General features: G+C 52.1%; 1 protein-coding gene across 4 annotated transcripts; it reads left to right on the top strand.

Moving 5' to 3' along the window:
- Positions 1 to 10,136: 10,136 nt before the first annotated feature.
- On the top strand, positions 10,137 to 22,566 carry LOC116268536 (calpain small subunit 1). 4 transcript variants are annotated; one of them, XM_031662309.1, is made up of 11 exons: positions 10,137 to 10,280; positions 11,100 to 11,314; positions 12,397 to 12,430; positions 12,769 to 12,858; positions 13,025 to 13,082; positions 13,180 to 13,244; positions 16,223 to 16,291; positions 16,393 to 16,471; positions 16,613 to 16,729; positions 21,794 to 21,852; positions 22,028 to 22,566. In XM_031662309.1, exons 2-11 carry the CDS (start codon positions 11,112 to 11,114, stop codon positions 22,052 to 22,054), a joined length of 801 nt encoding a protein of 266 aa, XP_031518169.1. In that variant the 5' UTR covers positions 10,137 to 10,280; positions 11,100 to 11,111; the 3' UTR covers positions 22,055 to 22,566. The 4 variants fall into 4 exon arrangements, with proteins under 4 accessions (XP_031518169.1, XP_031518168.1, XP_031518170.1 ...); XM_031662308.1 differs by having other exon boundaries at positions 11,097 to 11,314; XM_031662310.1 differs by lacking the exons at positions 10,137 to 10,280; positions 11,100 to 11,314 and adding an exon at positions 11,457 to 11,734.
- Positions 22,567 to 22,992: the final 426 nt, after the last annotated feature.

Below are 22,992 nucleotides of genomic sequence, written 5' to 3'. Positions count from 1 at the left end.
ACATGCACCCCCCCGCCACACCCGGCTAATTTTTTTGTATTTTTAGTAGAGACGGGGTTTCATTATGTTAGCCAGAATGATCTCGATCTCCTGACCTCGTGATCCACCCGCCTTGGCCTCCCAAAGTGCTGGAATTACAGGTGTGAGCCACTGCACCCAGCCTTTCTTTCTTTCTTTTTTTTTTTTTTGGATATGGAGTCTCGCACTGTCACCTGGGCTGCAGGTGACAGCAATTGACAAAAATTATTCAACTGTTGTTGAATAATTTTTTTCCTGTTTTTTTTGTTTTGTTTTGTTTTGTTTTTTTTTTTGAGACGGAGTCTCGCTCTGTCACCCAGGCTGGAGTGCAGTGGCCGGATCTCTGCTCACTGCAAGCTCCGCCTCCTGGGTTTACGCCATTCTCCTGGCTCAGCCTCCCGAGTAGCTGGGACTACAGGCGCTCGCCACCTCGCCCGGCTAGTTTTTTGTACTTTTTAGTAGAGACGGGGTTTCACCGTGTTAGCCAGGATGGTCTCGATCTCCTGACCTCGTGATCCGCCCGTCTCGGCCTCCCAAAGTGCTAGGATTACAGGCTTGAGCCACCACGCCCGGCCTGTTTTTTTTTTTTTAAGACAGGGTCATGCTGTGTCACCCAGCCAGACTGGAGTGCAGTGGCGCAATCACAGCTCACTGCAGACTCAACTTCCCAGGCTCAAGCGATTCTCATGCCTCAGCCTCCTGAGTACTGGCTAAGTTTTTGATTATGTGTAAAGATGGAGTTTTTCTGTGTTGCCCAGGCTGGTCTCAAACTCCTAGGTTCAAGTGATCCTCCTGCCTCAGCCTCTTAAGTAGCTAGGACTACAGGTGTGCATTACTAAGCACAGCTCACAAAATATATTTTAAAATTAAAAATTCAGGCCAAGCACAGTGGTACACATGTTATCTCACTGCTTTGGGAGGCTAAGAGGGGAGGATTTCTTGAGCCCAGGAATAGGAGGCCAGTCTAGGTAACATAATGAGACCTTATCTGTACAAAAAAAAGTTTTTTAATTAGCTGGGCATGGTGGCACACACCTGCAGTCCTAGCTACTCAGGAGGTTGAGGCTGGAAGATAGCTTGAGCCCAGAAATTCGAGGCTGCGGTGAGATATGATATATGATCACACGACGACACTCCAGCCTGGATGACAGAGCAAGACCCTGTTTCTGAAAACAAACAAACCAAAAACCCAGAAAGTAATGCCCAAGAGGTTCCTTTTATACAGGTTATCATGGACTAGCATATTAATGAAAATTCCTAGGCCAGGAGCGGTGGCTCACGCCTGTAATTCCAGCACTTTGGGAGGCCAAGGTGGGTGGATCACAAGGTCAGGAGATCAAGACCAGTCGGGCTAACATGGTGAAACCCCGTCTCTACTAAAAACACAAAAAAATTAGCCAGGCACGGTGGTGGGCACCTGTAGTCCCAGCTACTTGGGAGGCTGAGGCAGAAGAATGGCGTGAACCCCGGTGGCTGAGGCAGGCAGATCACGAGGTCAGGAGTTCCAGACCAGCCTGGCCAACACAGCGAAACCCCATCTCTACTAAAAATACAAAAATTAGCCAGGCATGGTGGCAGGCACCTGTAATCCCAGCTACTTGGGAGGCTGAGGCAGGAGAATCACTTGAACCCGGGAGGCTTAGGTTGCAGTGAACCGAGATTGTGCCACTGCAATCCAGTCTGGCCGGGTGACAGAGCATGATCCTGTCTCAAAAAAAAAAAAAAAGGAAAAAAAAATTATTCAACAACAGTTGTTAAAGCACAGGAAGAGCTGGGCACGGTGGCTCCCACCTGTAATCCCAGCACTTTGGGTGGTTGAGGCAGGCAGATCACTTGAGGTCAGGAGTTCGAGACCAGCCTGGCCAAAACAGTGAAACCCCATCTCTACTAAAAACACAAAAATTAGCTGGGCGTGGTAGCCCATGCCTGTAATCCTAGCCACTGGGGAGGCTGAGGCATGAGAATCTTTTGAACCCGAGAGGCAGAGTTTGCAGTGAGCCGAGATCATGCCACTGCACTCTAGCCTAGGCAACAGAACGAGACTCCGTCTCAAAAATTTAAATTAAATCAAATCAAATAAATAAATAAAATAAAATAAGGCACAGGAAAGGAAGGCTTTATTCAGAGCCATTACGATAGAGAGAGGGGCCACAGTGGCAGGGGCTTGCAGTGAGGAAGACAGGTTGGGCTCAACTCCAAATACTGCATGGGGAAGTGGGAATTCACAGCCTAGGATCAGGGTGGGGTGCAGTGGATGGAAAGTTACTAAGACGAAACGTCAGGGGTAAGGGGGGATTCTGGCTCAACCAACCTAACAGGATTCTTGCTGAAGACACGCCCAGGTTATCAGACATCACTTGGGGGCTGGTGGAGGATGAGGAACCTGATCAGATGTCAAAGATGGGAGAGGGTTCTTGCTAAACTGACTTAGCAGGGTTCTTTGCTAAAACTGGATTTGACAAGGAAGTACACAGATGAGCCTAGCAGGAGATTCAGAGGCTTGACTAGTTTGGCCATGCAAATAATTTTTTTGTTTTGTTTTTTTCTGTTTGTTTTGTTCGGCTCACTGCAACCTCCACCTCCTGGGTTCAAGCGATTCTCTTCCCTCAGCCTGCAGAGTAGCTGGAATTACAGGTGCCTGCCACCACACCTGGTTATTTTTTTCTGTATTTTCAGTAGAGATGGGGTTTTGCCATGTTGGCCAGGCTGGTCTCGAACTCCTGACCTCAAGTGATCCACCCACCTTGGCCTCCCAAAGTGCTGGGATTACACCCACCGCGCCTGGCCCAAGCAAATCATTTTTATCAGGGGATTGGCTCCAAAGAAAAACAATAGGAGAGGAGATCCTGCAGGGTCACAGCCGGTACAAGAGCCTGGCCGCAAGGAAGCCTGGTGACAGGAGAGGGAACAGAGCGCTGCTGACCTGCTGAAGGGAAGGCAGAGGTCGGACAGGTATCCGGATTAGTCATCGCATAACAACTTGGCATCAGCCATGCTCTGCCATCTACTGTGTGGCCTCCGGCAAGTGACTCTCTCTGAACATCCACTTCCTCTCATGTTAATTTCTTTCTCAGAGGGTTGTAAAAGGCCTTGGCAAGCCATGGCCATAAAGCAATCACGGGCTGGGCGTGGTCACTCATGCCTGTAATCCCAGCACTTTTGGGGCACTGAGGTGGGAGGATCACTTGAGGCCAGGAGTTCAAGACCAGCCTGGGCAACATAGTGAGATCTGGTCCTCACAAAAAATAAAAAAATTATTCAGGTGTGGTGGTGTACCTGTAATCCCAGCTACTCTGGAGGCTGAGGCAGGAGGATCCCTCGAGCCCAGGAGTTTGAGGTTGCAGTGAGCTATAATTGTGCCACTGCACTCCAGCCTGGGTAATGAAGTGAGACCCTGTTTCACTTTTTTTGACATGGAGTCTTGCTGTCACCAGGCTGGAGTCCAGTGCTGCAATCTTGGCTCACTGCAACCTCTGCCTCCTGGGTTCAAGTGATTCTCGTGCCACAGCCTCCTGAGTAGCTGGGCTTACAGGCATGTACCACCACACCCAGCTAATTTTTGTAATTTTAGTAGAGATGGGGTTTCACCGTATTGGCCAGGCTGGTCTCCATTTCCTGACCTAGTGATCTGCCTGCCTTGGCCTCCCAAAGTGCTGGAATTACAGGTGTGAGCCACCGCACCAGGCCAAGAAAAAATTTTTTTGCTCATACAAAGTTAGCTATGGGTCTGGGTGACTATCGAAGGCAGAAGCCCTCGATGCCAGGGCTCAGCCCTCTTCCTTCATGTGGCACCTCCAGGTTTGCTCAGCTCCTAGTGTGGCCCAGGCAGGAGAAAACAGAGCATGGAGCATTTTGCACTGCCTTCCCCTGCGCGGGCCACAAACACAAGGTCTTGCTGTATCCACTGGGGTGGAGTGCAGTGGTTGCACTGGTTTTGAAATACTTCTACAAGGAGCATTTAAAGTGTTCTACATCCAACACTTCTACTTACGTTTTATTGGCCAAGTAAGTCACATAACTATGCCTGAGTTCAACAGAGCCTAGGAGATGGTGGAGGGCATTAGTAATGCTTGCCCTACTGTCTCACTGCTGGTGCTGAAAATCCAGTGAGAAAATACACACAAAACATATTCATTCATTCATTCATTCAACAAACGTTTACTGGGCACCTATGATGTGCCAACCACTGTTCTAGGAACTGGATACATACCTATGAGTGAGTACATAGCAGTGAACAAGACATATAGAAATCCCGGCCCAGCCGGGCACGGTGGCTCACACCTGTAATCCCAGCACTTTGGGAGGCCAAGCGGGTGGATCACCTGAGGTCAGGAGTTCAAGATAAGCCTGGCCAAGATGGTGAAACCCCATCTCTACTAAAAATACAAAAATTAACTGAGTGTGGTGACAGTCGCCTGTAATCCCAGCTACTCGGGAGGCTGAGGCAGAGAATTGCTTGAACCCAGGAGGTAGAGGTTGCAGTAAGCTGAGATTGAGCCACTGCACTCCAGCCTGGGCAACAGAGTGAAACTCTGTCTCCAAAAAAAAAAAAGAGAAATCCCGGTCCATGGCAAGCTCACATTCTAGTGGAGAAGACAGAAATCTGGATAAATATGTAAAGTACACAGGGGTGGGAGTGGTGGCTCATGCCTGTAATCCAAGCACTTTGGGAGGCTGAGGTGGGTGGATCACCTGAGGTCAGGAGTTCGAGACCAGCCTGGCCAACATGGTGAAACCTTGTCTCTACTAAAAATACAAACAAATTAGCCAGGTGTGGTGGCGGACTCCTGTAATCCCAGCTACTTGGGAGGCTGAGGCAGGAGAATCACTTGAACCCAGGAGGTGGAGGTTGCAGTGAGCTAAGACCATGCCATTGCACTCCAGCCTGGGCAACAAAATTGAAACTCCTTGAAACTCCATCTCACTAATAATAATAATAAAATAAAAAATAAAGTACACAGTATGTGAGTGGGTGATAAAAGACAGGACCTTCCAGAGATCACTAGATGTGTAGACTTGAAAGATCTGCTCCCCAGACCTGGGGCTGGAGAAGGTCTTAGTAATGGAGTGGCGGCCTCATGTCTTTATGTCTGCCCTGAGATAGAATGTTTGGGTGTTGTTGTGCTTGCAGGGCCTCCATGCTGAGTTTTGTCTGTGTTCAGCTGGGAACATGCAGGTGACCCTGCCAGGCAGGCATCTTCTCACTTTCTCCAGGGGGAAGAGATGAGGGCAGGGAGGTGATGGGACAGATCACTAGGGACTTGGTGGCTGTCATAAGAACGCTTTTTTTTTTTTTTTTTTTTTGAGACAGAGTCTCGCTCTGCTGCCCAGGCTGGATAGAGTGCAGTCGTGCAGTGGTGCAATCAAGGCTCACTGCAGCCTCTACCTCCTGGGCCTGGGCTCAAGTGATCCTCCCACCTCAGACTCCTGAGTAGCTGGGACTACAGGCACATGCCACCACACCTGGCTAGTTTTTGGTATTTTTTGTAGAGATGGGGTCTTGCCATGTTGCCCAGGCTGGTCTCAAACTCCTGGGTTCAAGCGATCCTCCTGCCTCAGTCTCCCAAAGTGCTGGGATTCCAGGCATGAGCCACCACACCTGGCCCTGTTTTTTTTTTTTTTTTTTTTTTTGAGTTGGTGGCTGTGAGACGGACTCTCGCGCTGTCGCCCAGGCTGGAGTGCAGTGGCCGGATCTCAGCTCACTGCAAGCTCCGCCTCCCGGGTTCACGCCATTCTCCGGCCTCAGCCTCCCGAGTAGCTGGGACTACAGGCGCTGCCACCTCGCCCGGCTATTTTTTGTATTTCTTAGTAGAGACGGGGTTTCACCGTGTTAGCCTGGATGGTCTCGATCTCCTGACCTTGTGATCCGCCCATCTCGGCCTCCCAAAGTGCTGGGATTACAGGCTTGAGCCACCGCGCCCGGCCAACCTGGCCCTGTTATGAGAACTTTTGACTGTTTCCTGGAGTGGGGGGCAGCCAGGGCAGGGGTCTGAGCAGCAGGGCCCTGACCTGACTCAGGTGGTCTCAGGCTTCCTCTGGCTCCACAAGAGGAGCAGACAGCGGGGAGCAGACAGAAGGGAGCTGGGAGACCAGGGAGAAGGCTGTGGGGTGTCCAGATGGAGGCTGCGCCAGGGTGGGGACCGTGAAGGGGAAGAGTTTAGTTTCTGTAGGTGGAGCCAATAATATCTGCTGACAGGCTGGAGTGGGTGTGAAGGAGAGAGGTGAAGGACCACCCCGGAGTGTTTGGCCTCAAGTCACTGGAAGGACAGAGCTGCCACTAATCTAGGTGGGGAAGGTGGTGAGGGAGCAGGTTCTGGAGGAAGGTCAGAAGCTCGGGAGGCTGAGGCAGGAGAATGGCGTGAACCCAGGAGGCAGAGCTTGCAGTGAGCCGAGATCGCTCCACTGCACTCCAGCCTGGGTGACAGAGCAAGATTCCGTCTCAAAAACAAAACAAAACAAAACAAACAAAAAACTGGGTGTTGATAGCCTAGAGATGGGATTTAAGCTGTGCATAGAGGGGAGGCACCCCATGGCATGAGTGGTACAGAGAGGAGGATGGAGACCTAACACCTGGGGCTGGCCAGGAGTAAGGGGTTGGGGGCCAGAACTAGATGACAATATGGTTACGACCGGCAGTGAGTGCCATGAGAAAGTACAGGTCCTTTTGAAAGCATATAACTGGAAGCTCCACCTAGTCTCAGGCTGGGTGGAGACAGGGAGGGCTTTCTGGAAGAGATGACTCCTGAGGTGACACCTGCAGCCTGAGTAGCTACACAACCAGGCCAGAAAAAAAAAAGGTGGCAGGAGAGTTCCTGGCCAGGGGCATGAGGGCTGGCAGCAAGTGAGCCTCGGGAGAGGGCAGAGAGCTGCAGCAGTCTGGCAGGGAGGGGTGTGGTGAGAAGGGAATCTGGATTAGTCACCACCAAAAGATTTGTCATCACCCAAGCCCAGGATCAGATCTGGTTCTGCCACCCTCCGTGACCCTGCCTTTCAGAATCTCCGTTCTCTCTCCTGCCTTGCAGACAAGGCTTGTGTAGCAGTTACCTTGGCCTGGCCCCAGCAAGGCCTCAGGAAACATCAGCTGCAACTAGTTTTGTCTGTTGTGATCTTGTTATTTGAGCTATTATATTAATTATATTATTAACGCATAAGGGTAGTGGTTAAGGATACAGGCTAGGGAGCGTGGCTACCTGGGTTTAACCTCAGAGTGGGTTTACTTCTCTGTAAAATGGGGATAATAAATAGCATCTATGTCACAGGGCTGTTAGGAGAATGAGGGAGCTGATGGACGTCAAGCACTTGGAGGAGTGCTTGACAGTTATCTGTTTTTTTTATTTTTTTGAGACAGTTTTGCTCTTGTTGCCCAAGCTAGAGTGCAATGGCGCGATCTCAACTCACTACAACCTCTGCCTCCTGGATTCAAGCGGTTCTCCTGCCTCAGCCTCCCCAGTAGCTGGGATAACAGGCACAAGCCACCACGCCCAGCTAATTTTTTATATTTTTAGTAGAAATGGGATTTCACCATGTTAGCCAGGGTGATCTCAAACTCCTGACCTCAGGTGATCTGCCCGCCTCGGCCTCCCAAAGTGCTAGGATTACAGGCGTGAGCCACCACACCCGGCCTGTGTTTGTATTATTTAAGGATGACTAAGAGTCCACCAGCTGAGGAATACAGGTGGCCTCCAGGATGAGGGAGCAGCATGGGCACAGACATAGAGCTAATAGCTGGCATTTACAAAGCATTTATCACCTATTTATTTATTCATTTATTTATTTATTTGAGATGGAGTTTCACTCTTGTTGCCCAGACTGGAGTGCAAGGGTGCAATCTTGGTTCACTGAAACCTCTGCCTCCTGGGTTCAAGTGATTCTCCTGCCTCAGCCTCCCGAGTAACTGGGATTACGGGCATGTGCCACCATGTCCGGCTAATTTTGTATTTTTTAGTAGAGACAGGGTTTCTCCATGTTAGTCAGATTGGTCTTGAACTCCTGACCAATCAGGTGATCTGCCCAACTTGGCATCCCAAAATTCTGGGATTTCAGGCGTGAGCCACTGTGCCCAGCTATTTATTTATTTGAGACAGCGTCTCGCTCTGTCACCCAGATTGTAGTGCAGTGGCATGATCTCGGCTCACTGTAACCTCTGCCTCCTGGGCTCTGGTGATCCTCCCACCTGTCTCCAGAGTAGCTGGGACTAGGCGCATGCCACCACACTCAGCTAATTTCTATATTATTATTATTTGTAGAGATAAGTTCTCACTATATTGCCCAGGCTGGAGTCGAACTCCTGGGCTCAAGAGATCCTTCTGCCTCAGCCTCCCAAAGTGCAGGGAATACAGGCAGGAACCATCACACCCAGCCACTGCTTTAAGTTTTTTTTTAAATAATCAGTATTCCTGCAGATATCATTTAATTTTTATTTTTTATTTTTCAGACGACAGTCTCGCTCTGTCGCCCAGGCTGGAGTGCAGTGGCCGGATCTCAACTCACTGCAAGCTCCGCCTCCCAGGTTCACGCCATTCTCCTGCCTCAGCCTCCCAAGTAGCTGGGACTACAGGCGCCCGCCACCTCGCCCGGCTAGTTTTTTGTATTTTTTAGTACAGACGGGGTTTCACTGGGTTAGCCAGGATGATCTCGATATCCTGACCTCGTGATCCACCAGTCTCGGCCTCCCAAAGTGCTGGGATTACAGGCTTGAGCCACCGCGCTCTGCCGATATCATTTAATTTTGATAGCGGGCCTAGTGGTATGGAGCAACCCATGATCCCATTTTACAGATGAGAAAATTGCTGCTCGGGAATATCAAGTCACTGTTTTGGGGTTGTGCAGTTATTACAGGGCATAGCCAGGATTCAACTCAAGCCTAGCCAGCCTCCAGGGTAGGGACTAAGAGCCAACCAGCCTGCCTGGGGGCCAGATTTAGCTGCCCCTGAGGAGTCCTGAAAAAGTACTGGACACCTGTGGCTCACGCCTGTAATCCCAGCACTTTGGCAGGCCGAGGCGGGTGGATCACCTAAGATCAGGAGTTTGAGACTAGCCTGGTCAACATGGCGAAACCCCGTCTCTACCAAAAATACAAAAACTAGCTGGGCGTGGTGGTGCACGCCTGTAATCCCAGCTACTCGGGAGGCTGAGGCAGGAGAATCGGTTGAACCTGGGAGGCGGAGACTGCAGTGAGCCAAGATGGCGCCATTGCACTCCAGCCTGGGCAACAGAGCAAGAGGCTGTCTCAAGAAAAAAAGAAGAAAGAAAGAAACCAGGCTATGCAAAAACAGTATTGTTAAAAATTAAATTAAATCAAAAAAAGGCCGGTAGCCCATACCTGTATTCCCAGTACCTCCCAGTACTTTGGGAAGCTGAGGCAGGAGGATGGCTTGAGGGCAGAGATGGCTTGAGGCCCGGAGTTCAAGAGCAGCCTGGGCAACATAGCTAGACCTCCGTCTCTATTACGTAAAAACAACAATATTTTTTAAGTAAATAAAGAAACCCGGCCGCCGCCAAAGGAATCTTCCTGTGTCTGGGACCTTCTTTAGACACTAGCATACTGAGGACACCCTTTGGGCCAGTCCAGGAAGGAATGATTCAGGTGGCCCCTGACTGGGGCGGGACGTGGTAAGGTTCGCCTGGGAGGCGGCGCCTGCGCTGCCTGCGGTTTGACTGCCATCCGGGCTGCTGCAGGCACTGGGAAAGGCACTCCAGCCTCAGTCCTCGCCACAGACACGGGCGATTGTCCTCCTGCGTGTGAGCCACAGCATACTACAGGCCTCCAGGAGGTGTTTGTCGCGACAACACCTGGAAAGGGCCCGTGCGGAGTCCCTTAGTGAGCGGACCGAAAACTGCCACCCTGGAAGGATATTGGCAGGCCCTAGGGGCTGTCACACTACGACATTGAGGGGGTATGGGTCTCCTCCGAGTTCTCATCACCCGGCCCCTGCACCCAGACCTGAGGGGTGTGGGGAAGACCCCAGCCTACCGAGTCAGGGCGGTGTGGGGTGCGCATGCGCAATGTTCCGAGACCTCCGGCGCTGGAAACGTGTAGGGCGGGGCCCAAATCCGGGTCCCGCTAGCAGGGCGGTGTGGGGTGCGCATGCGCAATGTCCGCTTCGGCTCTAGGACCGCGCGGGAGACAGCCGGGCCGCGGTGCAGTGTCAGACCCGAGAGTTGCAGCCTGAGTCACCGGCCCCGCCCTCCGGAGCCGGACGCCGCGGGAGGCCCGGGAGCGGCAGCGGAACGGACTCCCAGACCTCCGGACGCGTGAGGTGGTAAGCGCCCAGCCCGTACCCCCTCCGCACCCCGCAATTCCGGCTTTGGCGGCCCCCAGACCTGGCGAATCGTGAAGTCTCGGCCTCAGGAGCCCCCCAGATCCATGGTCTCAGATTCGAACCCTCAGACCTGTTCGACCCCCTTTCATGCCGTCCCGGGGACGTCCCGTACTTCTCCACCCTCTGTCTCATGATCCAAAATACAGGCCCATAGGTTTCAGAGGTACCCTGTGAATTCTTCCTTGGGGTGTCTTGAACCACGATCGTAGATCTGTGCCCCCAGTTCCAGCGAGAGACCCCATTATCCGGGAACCCAGGGCTCACAGCCACGATCTTAGACCACAAAGCCAGAGGTGACACTGGAATCCTGCCGCTGGGAATACCTGAATTCTCAAGCCCACATTTAGGATTTCCTAAACCCCGCCCTGGGGCCCTTTAGGCGGTGGATGTTTGCTCCGCGCCCATGACCCGCCAAGGACCTTTACATTCAGTCTGGGCTCTGGATCTCACATTCTAGCGCCCAGACACGTCGGGCACGCCTTACGCCAACTTGGGGTCCCCAACAAGAGAACCCCCACCAGACCTACACCCTCCCGTTAACGCGTGCACCCAGTCCAGGCTCCCTCAAGCCCACGGGTGCCTTTTAGACCCGAGGAGGTTGCAAACCTTGCGAGGACAACCCGCCCTCGCAAACTCAGACCCCCATCCGGAGGCCTCAGATCCCTCCTCCCATGTCCAGCTGCCGGAAATGCGTGTTTGAGGGGAGGGTGTGGGCTCAGGGGCGAAGCACCCACTGGTCCCCTTTTTTCCCCCCAGCAGTGAGTCGCAGCCATGTTCCTGGTTAACTCGTTCTTGAAGGGCGGCGGCGGCGGCGGCGGGGGAGGCGGGGGCCTGGGTGGGGGCCTGGGGAATGTGCTTGGAGGTCTGATCAGCGGGGCCGGGGGCGGCGGCGGCGGTGGTGGAGGCGGCGGCGGAGGCGGCGGTGGCGGTGGAACTGCCATGCGCATCCTAGGCGGAGTCATCAGCGCCATCAGGTAAGGCGGCGACTATCGGAGGGGCGGGGCCTGGAAATGTGAATGGGAGGTGCCTCAGGGGGGCGTGGTCCGGGAGGGGCGTGGTCTAACAATAATAGGATTAACCTGGAGGCTAACCTGGGTACCTGAATTAGGCCGGGGTGGCCTAGTTTGAGAGTCCTGTTATAAGGGGGTGGACCCCAATGAGGCGGATATCAGTCCTTGGGAGCGGGGCTTGATATGGGAGTAGTCTGATTGTGTGGGACCAGGACAATGTGGTCCTGAGGGGACCGATGTGGAGTTTTGGAGGGTGGGGCTTATGGGTCTGGGCCCGGCCTGCATTGGCTAACCTGGAGATGAACGTTAAAGGGGCGGAGCCAATGCGTCTGAGTGACATTTTACGGTCGGGGCTTGACTTATGAGTGTGGTCAGAGGTTTTAGGTGGGTTAATGAGGAGGTGAGCCCAGGAGAAAGCAAGACCTAATGGGATAGAGGAAATGGCCCAGAATGGGCTAGGCTTGCTGGGAACTGGCCGGATTAATGGAGAAAAATGCCCTGGTAGGGGTAGGGCAGGTTGGCCTAATTAGTCATGGCCACTGAGCAGTGATCCCTTGAAGGGACGGGGACCAATGGCTGGGGTAGGATGTTGGGAAGACAGGTGTTTAGGAAGGGGGCCATGGAGTAGAGTCTTGGGCAGATGGCACCTAAGGAGGATAAGACCTTGGGAAGCTGGGGCAGAGCGTCTATGAAGTGAGCCCTCCAAGGGGCGGGGGTTTTTGATTCTGTGTGGGATTTTTAGGTTGAGGGTGGCTGAGATGACTGGAATCTGCCACTGGGTAGGTGTGCCTGGCAGGAGTGGAGCCTCCCAGGGGACGGATCTCTGGGTTTCCTGAAGGGTGGGGTTGGCCTGAGGAAGGGAGAAGAGGGGCACGACCAGGGCTGTGTGGATTGGGACAGATGAGGACAAGAACAGATGAAGGGCACAGCAACCAAGTAAGGAAGATAGCGGCTGAGGTCTGGAGCGTTGGGGCTGATGGTTCTGTAGTGCTGCCCGTTGGAGGCCCCGCCCCCGACACTGACCCCTCCCCCTTATCTCTTCGCAGCGAGGCGGCTGCGCAATACAACCCGGAGCCCCCGGTAAGCCCACTCTGCAACCAGACCCACTTCTCCTGCCAAGGCCTCTTCGAGGTCCCATTCCTGTTCCTGTAGAGAAGTCCCACCTTCCTCCCCTTCTTGTGAAATTCCTCTGCCAGTTCCTCCCGTGCCATGTCCGCAGCTACGCCATGGGTCTTAGCCATGCCCCACATACGCGTACCCATTCACAACCACCTCTCATTCTTTTTCTCATCAAGCTGCCCAGCCCACTCTGACTTTCCCACCCAGGGTGCCTTGGTGTGGGGAGCCGTCCTGGCCGGGTTCCCCTCCCCCTGCTCTGAGCTCTCCTCCCTCTGCTCTGAGCTCTCCTCCCTCTGCAGCCCCCACGCACACATTACTCCAACATTGAGGCCAACGAGAGTGAGGAGGTCCGGCAGTTCCGGAGACTCTTTGCCCAGCTGGCTGGAGATGTAAGTAACCTGGGGTTCCCTGACCCCGTCCTAACCCTTCCATCCCTTCCCTTGTGGCTGCCCTTGCGCACACACCCTTGACCGTGACAATCCCAGTGTTCCCATTCTCCATGACATTCTCAGACCCTTCAGTCACGCCTGACCTGCCCCTAACTTCCGCCTGCAGGACATGGAGGTCAGCGCCACAGAACTCATGAACATTCTCAATAAGGTTGTGACACGACGTAAGTGACCGGGCTCAAGGAATAGGGTAGGTTTAGAGGCAGAGGGGCCTGAGTGGCTTTGACGTCTGGCCTCTGACTTTCAACCTGTTGCCCACAGACCCTGATCTGAAGACTGATGGTTTTGGCATTGACACGTGTCGCAGCATGGTGGCCGTGATGGATGTATCCTTGGGAGCAGTGTGGGAGAGGCCCTGGGTGCACAGGGAGTTTTTTGAGAGTATGTTTGGAAAGCCAATGTGTAGCCTTCATATCCACATATCCATGAATGTGGAAATGCATTCATCAGAGCACGCTTACCTACAGACATGTGGCAGTAAATCATAACAATGCCAGCTGTTACAGCTGGCACTTTAATTATATAAAGTGACCGAACCTTCACAACCACCCTGTTGGACAGGCACAATTATTATACTCCATTTTACAGATGAGGAAACTGAGGCTCAGTTTCCTGAAAGAAGCAGTCATTTGTCTCAAGTTATAGATAAAGGTCAGGCGTGGTGGCTCATGCCTGTAATCCCAACACTTTGGGAGGCCGAGGTGGGCAGATCACCTGAGGTCAGGAGTTCGAGACCAGCCTGGCCAACATGGTGAAACCCCATCTCTATTAAAAAATACAAAAATTAGCCGGGCGTGGTGGTGTGCAGCTATAGTCTCAGCTACTTGGGAGGCTGAGGCAGGAGAATAGCTTAAACCCGGGAGGTGGAGGTTGCAGTGAGCAGAGGTTTCGTCACTCCAGTCTGTGGACTCAGGTCTTTTGGGCTTGGGAACCTAAATTTATAACAGCCACATGCACATGTACACACACACACACCTAAGAGCACACCCACATGCGTGAAAGTGTATGAGGCAGTGTGCTCAGGGACACACATATATCTGTATATGGGCCAGCCATCAGCTGACCTTTGATGCATGCATATTTTTATTTATTTTTGTTTTAAAAAATAGTTTATAAGAAGACAAACTTTCACTATATTGACCTGGCAAGTCTCAAACTCCTGACCTCAAGCAATGCTCCCACCTTGGCCTCCCAAAGTGTTGGGATTACAGGCTTGAGACACTGCGCCTGCCCTTATGCACATTTAACACATAGGGCAGTACAGACACACAATATATACATGTAATGTAATCACAGACATATTGCATAGAGCGAAGCAATCCCAACTGTACCTCTTAACCAGGTTATTGAACCTCTCTGTGCCTCAGTTTCTCTGTCTGTAAAATGGGTGAGTGATAATGGTGATACTGAATTGGAGCTACATGCAAAAGTTTTAGCATTGTGCATAACGCATAGTATGTGGTCTGTACACATTAGCTGTTAACTATGATATTGGGTAGAGTTTTCAGCTTTGAATATTCTTCTTTCTCTGGAAATAGTCCTGGTAGAACTGGTGTCCCGAAGATTTAGTGAGAAAGTGATGTTCCTGAGCTCAACAATCCACCTGCCTTGGCTTCCCAAAGTGCTGGGATTACAGGCATGAGCCACCATGCCTGGCCACACACTTGTTTTTCACATGTCCTAACATTTATGAAATTGAGTTACTGTCCATAATTTTCTTTTCTTTTTTTCTTTTCTTTTCTTTTTTTTTTTTTTTTGAGACAGAGTCTTGCTCTGTTTCCCAGGCTGAAGTGCAGTGGTACCATCTCAGCTCACTGCAAGCTCCGCCTCCTACGTTTGAGCAATCCTCCTCCCTCAGCCTCCCAAATAGCTGGGATTACAGGTGTGTGCCACTACGCCTGGCCAATTTTTGTATTTTTAGTAGAGAGGGGATTTCATCATGTTGGCCAGGCTGGTCTTGAACTCCTGACCTCAAGTGAACCACCTGCTTCAGCCTCCCAAAGTGCTGGGATTACAGGCGGGAGCCACCGCGCCTGGCCTATCAAGAATTTTCTGAATGAGCAATTAACAACTCTTCAGGCGGCCGGGCGCGGTGGCTCAAGCCTGTAATCCCAGCACTTTGGGAGGCCGAGACGGGCGGATTACGAGGTCGGGAGATCGAGACCATCCTGGCTAACATGGTGAAACCCCGTCTCTACTAAAAAAAATACAAAAAACTAGCCGGGCGAGGTGGCGGGCGCCTGTAGTCCCAGCTACTTGGGAGGCTGAGGCAGGAGAATGGCGTAAACCCGGGAGGCGGAGCTTGCGGTGAGCCGAGATCCGGCCACTGCACTCCAGCCTGGGCGACAGAGCGAGACTCCGTCTCAAAAAAAACAAAAACAAAAACAAAAAAAACAAACAACTCTTCCGGCAAGGAATGTGTACTTTAGAGTAGTTGAATATAATTCCTCATGGTTATGTTCCTTTTTTGAGACGGAGTTTCGCTCTGTCACCCAGGTTGGAGTGCAGTGGCGTGATCTCCGCTCACTGCAAGCTCTGCCTCCTGAGCTCATGCCATTCTTCTGCCTCAGCCTCCCGAGTAGCTGGGACTACAGGCGCCCGCCACCTCACCAGGCTAATTTTTTGTATTTTTAGTAGAGACGGGGTTTCACTGTGTTAGCCAGGATGGTCTCAATCTCCTGACCTTGTGATCCACCCACCTTGGCTTCCCAAAGTGCTGGGATTACAGGCACGAGCCACCACGCCCGGCCTAGTTATGTTTAAAGAGAATCCTTATTTAGAAATATAAGTGACGATTTGTATGGATAAAATGAAAAATAAAACTGCACACCAGGTGATACGACTAGGACCAAGCGGGAGCTGGAATTTCAGCTGTGGCTCCCCTGCTTGCTGTATCACCATCGTGTCCACAGTGCATGTGATGCGTGCATCTGGGTGTAGCTGTCACTCTTCTTTTTTTTTTTTTTTTTTTTTTTTTTTTTTTTTTTTTTGAGACGGAGTCTTGCTCTGTCGCCCAGGCTGGAGTGCCGTGGCCGGATCTCAGCTCACTGCAAGCTCCGCCTCCCAGGTTCACGCCATTCTCCCGCCTCAGCCTCCCGAGTAGCTGGGACTACAGGCACCGCCACTTCGCCCGGCTAGTTTTTTGTATTTTTTTAGTGGAGACGGGGTTTCACCGTGTTAGCCAGCATGGTCTCGATCTCCTGACCTCGTGATCCACCCGTCTCGGCCTCCCAAAGTGCTGGGATTACAGGCTTGAGCCACCGCGCCCGGCCAGCTGTCACTCTTCTTAACACCCTCCCACCAGAGCGACACCACAGGCAAGCTGGGCTTTGAGGAATTCAAGTACTTGTGGAACAACATCAAAAGGTGGCAGGTGTGTAGCAACCTCTGAAATCCCTGGCACCCAGACCCCCAAGCCACAGAGATACCATGCTCCACAATGCTCACTTGGACCCGATCTCTCTGTCCCCACAGGCCATATACAAACAGTTTGACACTGACCGATCAGGGACCATTTGCAGTAGCGAACTCCCAGGGGCCTTTGAGGCGGCAGGTATGGCTGGCAGGGACATGGTGGGGCTGGGAGTGGGATGGGTAAGAAAACCTTTACTCAGCTGGTTTGGGCCTGACTCCTGGGCATGGGAGTGGGTTGGGCCATGTGGCCCCCACACCTGAAGGACTAAATCCATCTCAGGGTTCCACCTGAATGAGCATCTCTATAACATGATCATCCGACGCTACTCAGATGAAAGTGGGAACATGGACTTTGACAACTTCATCAGCTGCTTGGTCAGGCTGGACGCCATGTTCCGTGAGTGACGCCCCAGCTGTCTTCCTGGGTGGGGATTCCTATGACCTCTATGGGCCAAAGTCTCCTCTAAGCCTGACTTTGAGGTGGGCGATGCTAGGGGCACAGGGGTGACTGAATCAGCCCCAGTTTCTGCCCTCATGGAGCGCACAGTCTAGTGGAGGAGAGACGAGTCCCCAGACAGTGACAGTTCAGACTGGTGATGGCTGAGAGGGGAAGCTCAGGGCAGAGTGATGGATTGTGATGGGGGCAGCACAGGCTGAGGGTCTGGGGCTCTGGTGAGGGAAAGAGTGAGCAGAGTGTGCTCAGATTGTGCTTGGGGAAGCCTAGAGGGCAAATCCAATCCAGGAGGCACCTGATGCAGCCCAAGGGGTCAGGGAGGGCTCACTGGAGAGGGAACATTGGGACCTGAGGGATGAGGAGAGAACTTAGTGAGCAGGTAGGGAATACTGTTGCAGGGGGAGGGAACAGCATGTGCAAAGGCCTAGAAGGGGAAAGAAGATGGGGCTTCTGGTACTTTTAGCTTGCTTTCTTTTCTTTCTTTTTTCTTTTCTTTTCTTTCTTTCTTTTTTTTTTTTTTTGAGACGGAGTCTCGCTCTGTCACCCAGGCTGGAGTGCAGTGGCAGGATCTCAGCTCACTGCAAGCTCCGCCTCCCGGGTTTACGCCATTCTCCTGCCTCAGCCTCCCGAGTAGCTGGGACTACAGGCGTCCACCACCGCGCCCGGCTACTTTTTTGTATTTTTTAGTAGAGACAGGGTTTCACTGTGTTAGCCAGGATGGTCTCGATCTCCTGACCTCGTGATCCGCCCATCTCGGCCTCCCAAAGTGCTGAGATTACAGGCTTGAGCCACCGCGCCTGGCCTTTTTTTTCCTTTCTCTTGTCTTTTCTTTTCTTTCTGCCTGCCTGCCTTCCTGCCTTCCTATTCTTTTCTCTTCCTTTCTCTTCCTTTCTCTCCTCTCCTCTCCTTTCCTTTCCTTTCTCTCTTCTTTCTTTTTTTTTTCCTTTTTGACAGAGTCTTGTTCTTGTTGCCCAGGCTGGAGTGCAGTGGCACCATCACAGCTCACTGCAGCCTCAACTCCTAGGCTCCAGCAGGCCTCCTGCCTCAGCTTACCGAATACCTGGGAGTACAGGCACACACCGCCATGCCTGGCTAATTTTTTAAAATTTTTTGTAGAGACAGGGTCTTGCTATGTTTCCCAGGCTTGTCTTGAACTCCTGAGCTCCAGCAGTCCTCCCACCTCTGTCTCCCAAAGCCTTGGTATTATAGGCATGAGCCATTGCATGTGGCCTTCTGAGTGTTAGTGTACTGAATGCTGAAGACATGGCTGAGAAGTAGGAATTACTGTCCTTATTTTATGGAGGAAGAACTTAGGGTTCAAGGAGGCAAAATCTCTTGCTCATAGTCACCCAGCTAGGAAGTTGCAAAGCCGGAATTTGAACTTGGATCTGTCTGAGATTTGAGCTAAGTAAGAGAAGTTAGGAGCAGTGGACATGATTAGGTCATGCAGGATTGTGGGTGCAAAATTTGGGGGTGCTCAGACTCTACCAGGGACATTGGGGAGCCATTGCAGGTTCTAGGCAGAGGGAGGGACAGGGTCAGATTTGGCTTTAGAAAGATCCCTTGGCCTTACCGGGTGCGGTGGCTCATGCCTATAATCCCAGCACTTTGGGAGGCCGAGGTGGGCGGATCATGAGGTCAGGAGTTCGAGACCATCCTGGCTAACACGGTGAAACCCCGTCTCTACTAAAAATACAAAAAATTAGCCGGGTGTGGTGGTGGGCAACTGTAGTCCTAGCTACTCGGGAGGCTGATGCAGGAGAATGGCGTGAATCTGGGAGGTAGAGCTTGCAGTGAGCTGAGATTGCACCACTGCACTCCAGCCTGGGTGACAGAGCAAGACTCCGTCTCAAAAAAAAAAAAAGAAAGATCCCTCGGCCTCCAGGCCAGGCACAGTGGCTCACGCCTATAATCCCAGCACTTTGGGAGGCCGAGGCAGGAGTATCACCTGAGGTCAGGAGTTCAAGACCAGCCTGGCCAACATGGCGAAACCCCATATCTACTAAGAACACAAAAATTAGCCGGGCGTGGGGGCATGCCTGTAATCCCAGCTACTCAGGAAGCTTAGGGAGGGAGAATTGCTTGGAACCCAGGAAGCGGAGGTTGCAATGAGCAGAGATCATGCCATTGCACTCCAGCCTCCAGCCTGGGTGACAAGAGCGAGACTCCATCTCAAAAAAGAAAAAAAAGAAAGAAAGATCCCATGGCCAGGACAATGCATGAAGAGTGACAGAGGAAAAGAATCAGGTATGTGAGATAGCAGGGAGGTGAAGAAAGTGGACAGAAAGGGGAGATGAGGCCAAAAGTCACATAAGAAGGGCCAGGAAATAGCCACTGGATCTACCAGCAAGAAGGCTGATAGTCGGGAGGATCGTTTGAGACCAGCCCAGGCAACATTGTAGGACCCCATCTCTACAAAAAAAAAAAAAAAATAGACACTGGATCTACCAGCAAGAAGGCTAATAGTCGGGAGGATCGTTTGAGACCAGCCCCCCCAGGCAACATAGTAGGACCCCATCTCTACAAAACAAAACAAAAAAAGTAGCCGGGCGTGGTGGCACATGCCTGTGATCTCAGTTGCTCGGGAGGCTGAGGTGGGAGGATCACTTGACCCCGGGAGGGTGAGGCTGCAGTGAGCTATGATCTTGCCACTGGACTCCAGCCCGGGCCACAGAGATATTGTCTCAAAAAAAAAAAAAAAAATGAGGGCCAGACATTGTGGCTCACTCCTGTAATCCCAGCACTTTGGGAGGCCAAGGCGGGCAGATCACCTGATGTCAGGAGTTTGAGGCCAGCCTGGCCAAGATAGTGAAACCCCGTCTCTACTAAAAATACAAAAAAATTAGCTGGGTGTGTTGGTGCACGCCTGTAGTCCCAGCTACTCAGGAGGCTGAGGCAGGAGAATCACTTGAACCTGGGAGGCAGAGGTTGCAGTAAGCCAAGATTGTGCCACTGTACTCCAGTCTGGGCAACACAGTGGGACTCTGTCTCAAAAAAAAAAAAACAAAAGGCAGCCAGGGAGTGCAGGACGCTGTGGGTGTGGACACCTGAGGGTTGTGGTAACTGAGCGATGATAGTGTAGTCATTGTGTCTAGATTCCCTGTGGGTGGGGAACATGTAGTCAAGTTTCAGGGCAGATGTGGGGACCTACCTGTAAGACTCTAGGGACAGGAAGTAGAGAGTGCAGAGCCTCCCTCTAGTAGCCTGTTAGGCTTGGAACTGGAGAGGATGGAGCATAGATGTCAGTAGGAGGCTGGGGCTGGGCAGAGGTGATATCAGTACACAGAGGCCATTATTGAGGAGGGTAACAGCTTGGATTCCAATCCTCATTTCTTCACTTTCTTGCTGTGTGACCTGGGGCATGGCCCCTCCCTTCTCTGCCTCATTTTTTTTTTCTTTTCCTTTTCTTAATTTTTAGTTTTTTTAAAAAACAGAGATGAGGTGTCTGTTGCCCAGATTGGTCTCGAACTCCTGGGCTCAAGTGATCCTCCCATCTCGGCCTTCCAAAGTGTTGGGATTACAGGTGTGAACCACCATGCCCAGCCTGTGCTTCATTTTAAAATGACACTTATCTCACAGAGTTGGATTAAATGAGCTAATACCTAGAAAGCACTTTACACTGTGCTGGGTGAAGGGGTGGCCTGCCCCTCCACACCTGTGGGCATTTCTCATGAGAGACTTGAGAAAAGAAATGAGACACAGAGACAAAGTATAGAGAAGGAAAAAGTGGGCCCAGGGGACCGGCGCTCAGCATACAGGCGGCACTGGTCTCTGAGTTCCCTCAATATTTATTGATCATTATCTTTACCATCTTAGAAAAAGGGAAGTGGCGCCGGGCGCGGTGGCTCAAGCCTGTAATCCCAGCACTTTGGGAGGCCGAGGCGGGCGGATCACGAGGTCAGGAGATCGAGACCATCCTGGCTAACATGGTGAAACCCCGTCTCTACTAAAAATACAAAAAACTAGCCGGGCGTGGTGGCGGGCGCCTGTAGTCCCAGCTACTCGGAGGCTGAGGCAGGAGAATGGCCTGAACCTGGGAGGCGGAGCTTGCAGTGAGCCGAGATCGTGCCACTGCACTCCAGCCTGGGTGACACAGCGCGAGCCTCGGTCTCAAAAAAAAAAAAGAAAAAAAAAGAAAAAGGGAAGTGGCAGGATAATATGATCATATAGGGAGAAGGTCAGCAGTGAGACATATGAATAAAGATTTCTGTGACATAAGTTTAAGGAAAAGTGCTGTGCCTTGATATGCATATGCAAACATCTCCGTAAACCTTTTTAGTGCATAAAGAGCAGCATTGCCGCTAGCTAGTCCCACCTTCAGCCCTAAGGAGGTTTCTCCTTTGTCAGTAAACAGAACATACAATCGGGTTTTACACCGAGATGTTCCATTGCCCAGGGACGGGCAGGAGACAGATGCTTTTCTCTATCTCAACTGCCAAAAGGCCTTCTTTCCTCTTACACTAGTCCTCCTCAGCACAGACCCTTCACGGGTGTCCGGCTGGGGGACGATCAGGTCTTTCCCTTCCCACGAGGCCATATTTCAGACCATCACATGGTGAGAAACCTTGGACAATACCTGGCTTTCCTAGGCAGAGGTCCCTGCGACCTTCCGCAGTGTATGTGTCCCTGGGTACTTGAGATTAAGAGAATGGTGATGACTTTTAACCAGCAAGCTGCCTTCAGGCACTTGTTTAACAAAGCACACCCTGCACAGCCCAAAATCTGTTAAACCTTGAGTCACCACAGCACATGTCTCTTGCAAGGACAGGGTTGGGGGTAGGGTCACAGATTAACAGCATCTCAAGTACAGAACAAAATGGAGTCTCTTATGTCTACTTTTTTCTATATAGACACAGTAACAGTCTGATCTCTCTTTTCCCCACAGCTGGGCACACAGTGAAGTACCAGCTGCTATTATTGTCATCCCATATATTTGTGTAATGTTATTATGCTAAAAACCAATCTCCTTCCTTCCCTACCCCTAAACCTCCCCATCTCCTCCTCCAGGTGCCTTCAAATCTCTTGACAAAGATGGCACTGGACAAATCCAGGTGAACATCCAGGAGGTAAGAACCCCCATCTTGGGGTATGGGTGCCTAGGGGGACCCTACCCCTTGGCCCTTCATACCAGCTCTGAGCTGCAGTCCCCTCCCTCCTATTTTGCCAGCAGTCCCTGGGTGAGGGCAGAGGGCCTGGTGCTCTGGGGTTCCCTGTCCTCACTCTCCACCCTCCTCTCCCCAGTGGCTGCAGCTGACTATGTATTCCTGAACTGGAGCCCCAGACTCATCCCCTCACCGCCTCGCTATAGGAGTCACCTGGAGCCTCGGTCTCTCCCAGGGCCCATCCTGTCTGCAGTCACATCTTTGTGGGGCCTGCTGACCCACAGCTTTTGTTCTCCCAGCACTTGTTACCCAGCTTCTCAACATCCAGGGCCCAATATGCCTGCCTGGAGTTTCCCTTGGCTCTAGAACACTCTAACAAGCTCTGTCCAAGGGTCTCCCCACTCCCACCGGGCCCTGCACACACCCGTTCCGTAACCTCTACCCTGTATCGGTGCCAAGCCTAGCACTTGTGATGCTTCCATGCCTCGAGGGCCCTCTCTCGGTTCTGGGAGGATGACTCCAGTCCCTGCACACCCTGGCACACCCTTCATAGTTGCCACCCAGGCGGCCAAGCTCCAGACCGTGCCAGACCCAGGCGCCCCAGTGCCTTTGTCTATATTCTGCTCCCAGACTGCCAGGCCCAGGAGGAAATAAACGCACCCTGGTTGCTGATCTCTATGTGATCTGCCTCCTGATCTGATCTGAGAGAGGAGGGAGGAGCTTGGGCTCTGGGTCCTGGGGAACTGGGGAGGTCATAGATTCATCCCCAGGGCTGGATCTGTGGATCTCCTTGTCTTTTTCTCATCTGTATTTTTTTTCTCATCCTGAGCTGTGGAGGCTGAGACAGGACCCAGAAGGCCCCGTGATCTCTGCTTCTGCTTCCAGAGTCTGGGCTGGAGGGAGGCCTTAATACCACTCCTGGCCCTGTCTCCCAAGGCCATGTTTGCCCCTCTTGCAGCTTCTCCATCCACAACAGAGGCCTCTGCCTCTGTTGTGTCATGGACCATGGTCAGTGTCTTCCTTCCCACTTGAGGACACCACCCCATGTCCGCGGGTCCCGAGGGGCAGCCTATGGGTGCTGTTTGGGGTACCCAGCAGAGGGCC

Source organism: Papio anubis, unplaced genomic scaffold (genome assembly GCF_008728515.1).
Source record: "Papio anubis isolate 15944 unplaced genomic scaffold, Panubis1.0 scaffold544, whole genome shotgun sequence".
NCBI lineage: Eukaryota > Metazoa > Chordata > Mammalia > Primates > Cercopithecidae > Papio > Papio anubis.
The sequence above is the reverse complement of the archived record's forward strand: the minus strand, read 5'-3'. Positions and strand labels throughout refer to the sequence as shown.